Genomic DNA, 11,927 nt, shown 5'->3' with positions numbered 1-11,927 from the left:
AAGCACGAGAAAGTAAATTGAGATAGATGGGAATCTTTCGGCTGGCGGTGCCCTCAAGCAGATGGATGTGAAATGTAAGAGTATTTGAGGCAAAAGATGAAGATGAATCTGAGACCGTTGTAAAGTTGCGTTACACTCTTCATACGTTGCATAACAGGCTTGACTGTATCACCACCCAGAGATCTAGTTAAGAGACGGACATTGCATTGAAAATGATTTCTTTTATTTTTGCTTCTGCGGCGAATCATAAGTAATAACGATAACGTAAGTTAACAACAATTAAATGTACATTTATATATAGGTACGAATTAAATAGTGTGTGTATAAGTATAAGTATATATCTCCCTCGACATGTTGTTGGCCATAAAGTCTCAACCGAAATCGCATTAAACTTGGGCCCATCTTCCAGCGGAGGCCATCGCAGCTAGTGGAGGTTAGTTGGGAGTAGTATAATTTATAAATACACAATACATTTACTATATATCTTCATATGCCCCGGTCAGCCTTGGGGGCCCATTAAAACTCCAGTTATTATTGTTCGTGGGGCGGGAGTGGAAGGGTTTTTGGGGGTAAAATATTTACAATTTTATGGTACTTTTAATTTTTTTATCTCTTGTTTGGCCGCGCAAAAAGAAGTTGAAAATCCGCACTTAGTCTACACCATTAAAGGGTCACTTTTTTTGTTCAGAGTTTTGTTTGTTTCAGAGGGACGGGGTTGCTCTACAACACATAGGTACATACATATAGGTACATTTTTCGCTTCGGGCTTACCCAAAGGATTTTAAAAATTATTGTTCTAGCATAGGAACTGCTTTTGTCCTTTCAAGTTTTCCAGTTTCGTCTTATTCTGAATTTATTTTCAGTTTTTCGTTTCGTATTTAAAACCGTTGAGAGTGATTCAGTTTGGGGTAAAGTGGAAACCATGTTGAAATTAAAAATGTATCTATGAACATTTTGAATTTTTGGTGACTTGTAAGTTCATGTTTCTAATAGCAATTTAAATAGTTAATTATTTGCTAAATATTGAACATACATATGTTTGATGTTATTAAATAAATTAATCTTAAAAATAATAGGCGGGAATAGTTGGTATACGAAATACTTTATAATTAAGTAGTCCCACATATTATTAAAAACATATAAATGTAAATTGTGAATACACTTTAACTTAATAAAATTGCTTTAAAAAGATTCTAGAGAATTTAAGATAATTATATTAAATGTAAGTATGTTTTGCATTTACAGAATAAAAATGGACCTTGAAGTTATTTCATAAAAGAACCCATTCTTGAATTGATTTTACAGAGTGTCCTTTTAAACATTCCAAAAAGGCACAAGTCTGTTCAAAGTACTTCAAAGTAGGCTTTGAACAAGAATCCTTTGCTCCATTTATTTGTCCATTTTCACGCACTTTGATTTCGTTTGAATTGGATTTTAATCCTGTGAACATTTCCGACACTACTATCCCTTTTCTCGGACCCAAAACATTTTCAATCGCAACATGGTTTTCCCCCAGCCCCGTGTTTCCGTTTCCCTTGTCAAAGTTGCTGCTGTTGTCGTCAGGTGTTCTCGGCTCAGATGGCTTAGTATCGGCCATAGTTGGAACCAAATCGTTGGACTCCATCTCCGCCCAATTCATCCAGGGCACCCATGGCACTCAGTTTCTGCAGCCAGGCGGCATTAGAGTTGCCGTTGGACACGCGTGGATTGTTGATGTTGCTGTTGCTGTTGCTGCTGGTGGCCTCATTGTGCAGACGCAGCAGTGGGTGTTGCTGCTGTGGCTGTTGCTGTTGCTGCTGCTGCTGCTGCTGCTGTGGGTCCTCATTGCTCAACTCCAAAATCTGCAAACACAAAACGCAAGACGGGCAGAGAAAGATTTAAACTCCGAGCTGTTGTTATGGTTGTTATAATTATCGTATAGTTGCTGTTGTTAACACGACTCGGCCCCCTGCCGCCTTGTGATGATGGAGTGAGCTATTTCAAAAATCTGTTGAAATCTTATTTATCCAACGTGGGAAGTTCGTCACAGAGTTTTACTTATCTTTTTTTCGTTAATTTTAATTTTTGGCGCATCATTAAATCGAATGAACTTTATCTGTAACGACGAGGCTGCCTACTTCTGTTGTTTGCATGGCTTAACCCATTGGTGACCAAAAGCCAACTATGTAAAATTGAAATGTCTGTCGTATGGTAAAACATACGCTTTAACAGAATTTTAAAACTTAAATACGAGTGTAAGGTATTTATTTAAAATAAAATAACAACGAAGTTGATAAAAAACAAGAAAGAAAAGCTAACTTCGGGCGGAGCCGAAGTTGATATACCCTTGCAGAATATTCTGTAAATTATATTCTCCAAAATTATTCATATGATGCATTCTTAATACTCATAAAAAATCCCAACTTCCTAACTTTAAAAACACCAAAGTTATGGCATTTCCAATCGTTCAGTTATATGGCAGCTATAGGATATAGTCGGCCGATCCTTATGAAATTTGATAGGTCGGACTGATTGCCCAAAAATAAAACCCATAGAAAATTCCAACTTCCTAACTTTACAAACACCAAAGTTATAGCATTTCCGATCAATAAGTTATATGGCAGCTATAGGATATAGTCGGCCGATCCTTATGAAATTTGGTAGGTCGGATTGATTGGCTAAAAATAAAACCCATAGAAAATTGCAACTTCCTAACTTTACAAACACCAAAGTTATGGCATTTCCGATCGTTCAGTTATATGACAGCTATAGGATATAGTCGTCCGATCCCGGCCGTTCCGACTTATATACTGCGTGCAAAGGAAAGAAGGGTGTGTGCAAAGTTTCAATTCGATATCTTTAAAACTGAGAGACTAGTTCGCGTAGAAACAGACAGACGGACAGACAGACGGACAGACGGACATGGCTATATCAACTCAGGAGGTGATCCTGATCAAGAATATATATACTTTATAGGGTCGGAGATGTCTCTTTCACTGCGTTGCACACTTTTGACCAAAATTATAATACCCTCTGCAAGGGTATAAAAAGGTAATAAGAATTAAGTCGTGATTAAGAATGCCCACAGTTATAACTATCTATATACAATTTTAACTGCACGAAATATAATATATGGAATATATATTATTGATTTAAAGTCTGATGAATAGGCACAGTGCAATAGAATTTCAATTCACTTTTACCATTACCTTCTATTATTTTTATACCCTTGCAGAGGGTATTATAATTTTGGTCAAAAGTGTGCAACGCAGTGAAGGAGACATCTCCGACCATATAAAGTATATATATTCTTGATCAGGATCACCTCCTGAGTTGATATAGCCATGTCCGTCTGTCCGTCTGTCTGTCCGTCTGTCTGTTTCTACGCGAACTAGTCTCTCAGTTTTAAAGATATCGAATTGAAACTTTGCACACACCCTTCTTTCCTTTGCACGCAGTATATAAGTCGGAACGGCCGGGATCGGCCGACTATATCCTATAGCTGCCATATAACTGAACGATCGGAAATGCCATAACTTTGGTGTTTTTAAAGTTAGGAAGTTGGGATTTTCTATGGGTTTTACATTTGGCCAATAAATTTTACGTACCAAATTTTATAAGAATCGGCCGACTATATCCTATAGCTGCCATATAACTGAACGATCGGAAATGCCGCAACTTTGGTGTTTGTAAAGTTAGAAAGTTGGGATTTTCTATGGGTTTTACATTTGGCCAATCAATTTGACGTACCAAATTTTATAAGGATCGGCCGACTATATCCTATAGCTGCCATATAACTGATTGATCGGAAATGACATAACTTTGGTGTTTGTAAAGTTAGGAACTTGGGATTTTCTATGGGTTTTATTTTTGGCCAATCAATCCGACCTACCAAACTTCATAAGGATCGGCCGACTATATCTTATAGCTGCCATATAACTGAACGATTGGAAATGCCATAACTTTGGTGTTTTTAAAGTTAGGAAGTTGGGATTTTATATGAGTATTTAGAATGCATCATATGAATAATTTTGGAGAATATAATTTACAGAGTATTCTGCAAGGGTATATCAACTTCGGCTCCGCCCGAAGTTAGCTTTCCTTTCTTGTTTTATACCAAAAATGGGAATTAATCCCATATAAGACAACAAAAGAAATCTGAAAAATTTGAAGAATCCATCGAGCAGGTTTAGCTGCCACCCAAAATGGGTTAACCTGTCTTGAGTCGTCTTAACTTGGCTACCAACTTTTGGCTCCTCATCTCTGAAGCTGTGAGCTCTGATGAGCTAAAAATGTGTTAATGGGGGGTATTGTCGTGTAATTATCAGCCGCCAACCTCTTTTCTGGCTACCATAGTAATCCCCCCCTCTGGAGCTGATCTTTCGTCTTGTTTTTTTGGCGAATGCTGTTGATGATGTGTGAACAAACACAAACAACAGCAAATGAAGCGAAAAACCTAAAACAATTTCGCGGCAAGTAATTATTTTATTGCTAATTTGAAAACAAAAAAACAAAAAACTGTTTTCTATTTTCGGACAGCTTGAAATATTTCCCTCCTTTCGCTTTCCTTGACTTAAATGCCATTAATGGTCCAAAGGTCTACTGGGAAGCGATGATGACTCTGGGATTGTTATCGCATTGCATCTGGATGAGTTAGGGGGATGGATTTTCCAGGGGTTGAGGGGTGGTGTCAGCTGGGTTTCATCTCCCTTCTTTTCATTAAGGCCTCTTTGGACAGTTTAATTCGAGAGTTGTCGTTAAGTGAAAAGTTATGTGATTTTGTTTGGGCCTCCCTCTCCCTTTTCCAGCTATCTCTGTCTATTTTCATATATCGATCTCTTTCCCTCTGTTGACCAGGATTTGGTTTTGGCGATTGGAAAGGGAGTTGGCAGATACTTTATAAATAAACAGCTGCGTTTGGGTTGAGTTTTATGCGAGGAGGAATCTCCGGGTGTCGAAGATGGGTTGTTTTGGGTTCGGCAATTTCTGCTTAGTGGAATGAGCCACTTGATGAGTGGTGGGACGTTTGTGGCAAGTGGATAAAGAATGTTGAAAATAATTGCCATCAATTGGACATAATGTTGTGATACGGAACACTAAACTTTTGACATGTTGAGCATAAATCTTGGAGATCCGGGAAAGTATTCGTGCAATTTTAATAATAAGTGGCAAAATGTAAGACAGAAAAAAATGAATGAACAATGTGCCTTAATTTTTAAGATTAAGATGTTCATTAAATAAAAAAACATTTTCCCTATACCTGTAATTAATATTAAAATCCCACAAGCAACTTAAATTGATAATTGGTTTAAGAAGCTTAACAAATTTAATTCATTTAAGTCACTTTGTCATACCCACTTGAATTCTATTTTGACCGCATTAAATTGTCTGCCTAATGGATTACGTTAAGCTGTCCCATCTCTTTATTAAATTAACAGTGAATCAAAAGCTCAAGTTCATCTCCAAATTAGTTTCAAACCCCTAAAACAATTATAAAGTTTACCCACGTACCATTTTGCAACCCCTCAGGCGACACAATTATAATCCAATATATCTCTAATAAGTCAAGAGCATTATGAAATTGTCATTTTCCACATTCTATAACACAAATTGCTTCTGGGAATTCCATCCAACTTCATTGTCATATCGGGCTAAAAGGAAAAGGAGGTTCGAGGGGTTGTCGTGTCATCCTGTTGACATCCATCCTGTGGAAGGCAATAAGCTAAAGGCCAAGTTATGTTGTCTCATGTCTCTAATGCTTCTGTTGCTCTCAGCCTCTCAGGTTCAATGCATTATTGTGTGTCAAGTGTTTTCATTTCGCATTCTGCTTATTTTTGCCCCAACTGTCGCTTGTCTTCAGAGTGACGTAGTCAAGTCAACCTTCATCAGCGGCAGTGCGACCACGTCACCGTCATTATTTGCTATTTGACATTTGATTTCCCTTTTCTTTTACTCGGCTTCATCTTTTTGCTGTGCTTTATTTTTGTGCTCGCTTTTTTGTCCAAACATGGTCTGCTCTTGGTTTTTGGTCGATGGTCTTTGTCTGCGCCGCACGTCAGCGACTTATCGATTTGCAGGGACCATGACTCAGAAAAGAGTCTGCCAAGGGGTTGAGAGCAGCTACATTCAGGAAAAACAGTGTAACCTAGAAGCCTAGACCGGAAATCGATGATATTTCATTCCTTAATTTGTAATTTTGCCCTATCATGTCATATCATGCGTAATGAATTTTGGGGCTTGTAAGTCAAAACCTTGTGATTATTACACAACATAATATACCTCCTAGCTATTTAATTTAATATTCTTAAGAAAACAACCATTGAAATTCTCAAAAAAAAATATGCTAGCTTGGTTAACTTAAATAGATTCCCATTATAATTATTATTAGATATTGGCAAACAACTTTTACATATCAGTACAAATATATAACTAATAAATTCTGAACATTTGAATATACCAATAAAAATATACTTCTTTGAAGGAAAATGTTGGAAAAAGCAATTGGGTGTTTTCCAATTGGTTTGTCGCTTAAAAAGCAAAACTTCTTAATTATTGTTTAAGATCTACCTATTTATAGTATACAAAAAAATTAACATTTTAAATTTTATTTGATGTTGTGTATTATCCCTCGCATCATATTTATTTGAGCAAATGATTTGCATACTATTTTTCCGCAGCAGAATCCCATTTCATGTGGTTTTTTTGAAAATATAAAATTTTCAGAACCCATATCTTCTATTTACTATATTTTATATGATTTTGTCCCAGTGCAGAAATTGTTTGCTACAAATACTCAACTCGATGGTAGACAAACAGTTGCAGTTGAACATTTTGTAGGCTGAAGTTTTCGCAGACGTGCAGCTGCGTTGGATTTGTGCACATCCACAGGCTTAAGTGGGGCTTCCTCGCCGGATCCCCTTGTGACCCCCGATCCCCTGGTTCCTACCCTCCTAGTTGAGCCGCATTTTTGCGTCTTGATTGCGAAAAAGAACAGGAAACTGTGCCAAAAAAAAAAGGCACATTAAATAACAACAACTGCAGCGGTGGCGGCGAATCAAAAATTGTGCAAAAGATGAGGAGCCCGGCATACAAGTGTTGGCCAAGTTGGCGATTGTAGCCGAGCAGGCTCCTACATCGATGGGGGAAAAAGAAGAAACGCTTGCGAAATATGTAAAAATATTTCTGAAATGGTTTGCAGACGCACAAGAAACCGCAGCGCCAGGAGATTGGAATAAGAAAGGGAGGAAGAGAGGCGGTGCGGTTAGCAGGAATCTTCGGTGGAATCATTGGGGCCGTGGCCGAGGGACCTGTGTAACCTTATACCCGAGACGATGACGCAACCTCCATTCCATTCAATTCCACTCTACTCCACTCCATAAGTGACCAAAAATAAAACACCAAAAAAAGCAAAAGGTAGAAACGCACGAAAACAAAAACAAGTCGAAAATAAAACCTCAATAATTGGCGACATAATTGCAACTTAATACCACGCTTTGGCTCTCTTTTCATTTAGTTAATTATATTGACAGCGCACCAAAAATGCCAATGCACAAAATTCGACTGAAGATACCCATCGCACACTCACTCAGATACACTGAAGAAATGCTAAAATATGGATCATTTTTACTTGGAGATTCATTAATGCGTTGAAGATTAATGTGACTCGATAACAGCATAATTCGACACTCCATTAATTATGGCATAAACCATTTAGGAGTAATTGTTTACACAACTTTTGTATGTATACAAAAAAATTAAGGACTGAACAAATGTGTACAATTGAAGTTGAGTTAAGATAACTTATATAAAACATATTGAAAATACTCAGCTTAAATTTCTAATTTGGCTAAAAAAACAATACAAGAAATTAAAAAACTTTAAAAATATATATTATTAACAGAATTCATATAAAACATGTTTAAAATACTTTGTGTATTTTTAGTTTGCTTGAAACAATGAAAAACTTTTGGGTTTCTTAAAATAAAATATTTAGGCATTGCATCTATTAAATGAAAATTAACTATTACTATTTATTGTAACTAAAATAATTTTTTATATTTTTTGGTCCTATTGAAAATTATCTTTAAATTTAACTAGCAAATGTAATTGATTTTTTTATAAGTAATTCTAAATTGCCTTTTCACAATGTTACATTTTAATTTGGTCACAAAGTTTCACCATAAAAAATTAAATAAAAGTCTGTGAATTTAAAAAGCTCCTTATAAAATATTAGCTTAGCTTAGCCCACTTTTTCGCCCAGTGTAGACTGGCTCACCTGCAGCATCAGTTCACGCAACTTGTCCAAATCGTCGCCATGCGACCTTGTCGGCAGGTAGCGGCCGTCGACCAAATGCGGTGGGACGACCAGGAGCAGCACCGTCATCCAAACCAAGAGCCACCTGTGTCCAGTTCCACTTCCTAGCCCCTGACTCCTTGCCGCTCTCATTGTTGTCCTGGTGGGGGGCGTTCTGGGGTCTGCAGTCGAATGGGCGTGCCAGCGGGCTGTGAAGAGAGAGGCAAGTGTGTTAACCCCTCGCAAAAGACGAAGACAATTGCAGGATGTGTAATTGGCGTGGCAATGGAGATGGCTTTTGAGGTGGGGTCGCACTGGGAATAAAGGCAAACCAGAAATGCATCTCACAGACTCACGGATTGCAGTGAATTGAGTAACAGATAAATTATTTCTGACGACTGACGGAGATTTATCCATTGGAATTTCTATAAATGTGCTCATAAATCTTGAAAGGATGCTATCTTGAGCTTATTTCTCGGGAATATTTTATTAATTTTTGTAAGTCTGGTTTTGAATTTCCTTATCAATGTGTAATTAAAATTTATCCCAGTAGCTTTTATATGTAAACTAATGCACAACTACATTTAATTTAAATGAATGAATTCATTCCCCCTCATAAATTTCCGCTTTACAAATTATATGTTCTTTCATATCTCTCTTTAAAGGCGCTTGGAAAAAAATTCAATTTAAATTTAATTCGCGATTGCTTGGCTGCGCAATAATAAAACTGCAGCAGAGCCACTTGGTTTGTTTACCCAATCGAAAGGGGATTACACAATGCTCGAAATTTATGATTATGACACTGACACTGAAACCAGAAGCGATGGCAACTGGTACATCTGCACCTGCAGCCCGCTGTGACTCACAGTTTGTGGTTTACGGTGGAGTTTCGGAGTTGTCCTGCGTTGAGTGGGTGGATTCCGTGTTAACAACGTCACGTAGCGAATGTGTTTTGTTCGGGAAAAGTTGAGGAGACCCCGAGCGATGTTGAGAACTAGGATAACAATGTAAGTTTAAGCCAAGCTGCGTGCCGACATTTGTATTTATAGCCAAAATTGCGGCACTGGCCGAGATTTGGAGATGACGCCAGGACGCCGCCGTCGCTTTCCGCTCCGGCCCGGATATTCCGCCCTCCGAATGCGCTACGCCCCTATGGGGAATTCGAATTAGCCTTTGGTTTGTCCTGTCTCCGAAGCCGAGCTCTTATTTCCCATTTCACTTTTAGTGCGCGCGCAGCGTCGGGAAAAGCCAACGAAAGTACCAACAACATCCATATCATTGTCACCACACACTCGTTTACATGTGGCTGTGGCTGTGGCTGTGTGCCATCGTGTTTGTGTGGCCTCGCATTTCTATTGTCCTGTTCTCGGGCGTCATCATCATAATACGTATACGCCCGGCACACCCAGCACGCCCAACACTCGCAGCATCGCAAAACAGCCAGCTTCATCTGGCAAAATGGTTTCGCTTGGCCAACTTTCATGGTTAACTCGCTGCGGGTTTTAGTGGATTGTTCTTGTCATTGCGGTAATGGGATCTTAGGCATCAATGGGGCATATTGAATGAAACACTGATCTGAAGAAATAACTATTTTTAGCTTCCAACACAACTTAATACGTTGTGATTTTTCCATTAGGTTATTTTAAAACATCTATGCAAGAAAATAGTTGTGGCTATGTATGTGCAATATAATGTAATATTAATTCTTTGCATCTTAAATTACTTCTTTCGAAAAAACTCCTTTTATTTATCATTTGGAATTTTGTTTTTATAAATCTATTAAAAATTCTGGAAATAGTTATACAAATTATATTTAATACAAAATAAAAAAAAACAGTAATATTATTGAAGTTAATTATCATTAAACTTTAATTTGGTTTGTAATGAAAAATTTTAAAATATTTGGAAAATAGGTATTGAGACAATATAAAAGTTCGTATTACCAATTTGTAGCATACTTAATATAAACAAGATTAGATACATTTCAAAACGACCTTATTTTACATTATCAATTATCTTATTTGATTTATTGCTTGTCCATATTGTATTTATGTATTTATTAACCTATGAGTGTATATTACAGGGTATCCCTTAGGGCGAGTACTTAATTATCTCCCTTGAAGTTGTTGTTAGTACTGTTGCCGATGCGACTGCCGTCGTCATGGCTGCAATTGTTGACATTGCGGGCGTCAATAAATGTCCCAGTCCACGGGCTACGACTTTGGTTAACGTTAACTGGAGCCCAGCACTCAATTGTTATGGTCCTCCTCTCCGCTGCTGCTGGGATATGTGGCTAGCTATCTGTGGTGTCGGTGAAATGGACCCATTTGTATACCACGCACGACCGATAGACCGAAATTTTTGATATAGCGCAGTTTTGTGTAGCCATTGCTGTGATTGAATACGTGACGGGCATGGGAAGTGGGCCAGTTTCGGGGCAAGGGTTTTTACGACTCCGAGTGGACGAAAAATACTAGTAGCAATATGCCCATTCATACACACACTCACCCCCCCATTCAGCTGCTGGTTAATTTATGACCCTTCGCATATAAACGCTTTATGGAATAGCTCAAAAATTGTATATGCTCATTGTGTTTTGGTTATATTATTAAAACAAAAAAAAAATGAAAAACCATTACTCATGGATATGAAATAATGAATTCAATTCGTTGGGAGATTTTCTTTGCGTTACCCTAGGCTGAAAGTTTACGAAAGCTCTTCAGGGAGCTTTTCCAAATATGAAGTTGGTAATGCAGAACTCGGTACATTAACGTTATGCAGCATCGGTGGTTCAGTGGTAGAATGCTCGCCTGCCACGCGGGCGGCCCGGGTTCGATTCCCGGCCGATGCAAAAATAATTTTTTTTTTTCCTGTTATATTATAAGAGGTTAGCTATTTACCTTTGTTTGTTTATTGTGTCAGTTAACTATAGCATTCCAATTTTAGCAACTTCATTGTTGAAATTTATCAAAAAGTCAATAATTGTTTTGGGGTTTCCCCTTCGGTCATATGGCAATCTAATAAATCATGGGGCTTAACTGACTACTCGACAAAATAAATGACTAATATAGAGATATTCAGTCTTGTTACCAATTTTATTTTTTATATTTTGTCTCGTTGTTATTGGGCAAGGCCTTAGTTTCCATTAACTGTCCTTTCTTTTTTTGTCCAACTAAATACATTTTATGACTTATTTACATTATACCACAGGAATATTTTTTTTCGAATATGTTATTTATAAATTTAGTAAGTAAGTATTCTAAAAAGGCAACTTATCAAACTTCTTTAAAACTCATAGACTTACTGAAAATCCAATTAGTTAGGTGTTTAAAAGTTGCAGCTCTTAAAATGTCGATCTTTTTTGGTTTTCAAATAAACATTTTTCCAAATAAGTCAAAACTTCGATAAAAATTAAGCGCATACCAAAAAAGGGTGATACATTTTCGTAGTCAATTAAATTAGTAATCCCAAATGCTTTTTTACCTTGAACATTCTTATGTAGTATATTCAAATCTGTGATTCACTAGAGGGACAACCAATAATCATTATTTTAAAATCAAATACGAATCGATGACCATAATGCTTTTAGTTTCACTGCACAGTTTTCTATATCGTCGAATGGGTGTAGCAGAAAAGATATTTCATAAGAGGCTCA

At 37.3% G+C, this 11,927-nt stretch overlaps 1 protein-coding gene and 1 non-coding gene across 2 annotated transcripts; one reads left to right on the top strand and one right to left on the bottom strand.

Moving 5' to 3' along the window:
- Nucleotides 1–201: 201 nt before the first annotated feature.
- On the bottom strand, nucleotides 202–9,304 carry LOC123037741 (nuclear transcription factor Y subunit gamma). Its single transcript, XM_044459819.1, has 3 exons — nucleotides 9,139–9,304; nucleotides 8,255–8,481; nucleotides 202–1,841 (listed from the first exon to the last, which is right to left on the bottom strand). Exons 2-3 carry the CDS (start codon nucleotides 8,423–8,425, stop codon nucleotides 1,584–1,586), a joined length of 429 nt encoding a protein of 142 aa, XP_044315754.1. The 5' UTR covers nucleotides 8,426–8,481; nucleotides 9,139–9,304; the 3' UTR covers nucleotides 202–1,583.
- Nucleotides 9,305–11,052: 1,748 nt separating this feature from the next.
- On the top strand, nucleotides 11,053–11,123 carry Trnag-gcc. The gene has a single exon. It is a non-coding gene; the product is annotated as a tRNA-Gly (tRNA).
- Nucleotides 11,124–11,927: the final 804 nt, after the last annotated feature.

Source organism: Drosophila rhopaloa, unplaced genomic scaffold, assembly GCF_018152115.1.
Source record: "Drosophila rhopaloa isolate 14029-0021.01 unplaced genomic scaffold, ASM1815211v1 contig_2, whole genome shotgun sequence".
NCBI classification, from domain to species: Eukaryota; Metazoa; Arthropoda; class Insecta; order Diptera; family Drosophilidae; genus Drosophila; species Drosophila rhopaloa.
Note: the sequence above shows the minus strand (reverse complement) of the source record. Positions and strands in the feature narration are given on the sequence as shown.

Bases quoted from the DNA above. Each gene is read 5' to 3' on its own strand.
- LOC123037741 (XM_044459819.1), bottom strand. From the start codon at position 8,425: ATGAGAGCGGCAAGGAGTCAGGGGCTAGGAAGTGGAACTGGACACAGG. The intron at 1,842-8,254 runs GTGAGCCAGTCT...TTGTGTTTGCAG, and splicing joins TGCGTGAACTGATGCTGCAG to ATTTTGGAGTTGAGCAATGA.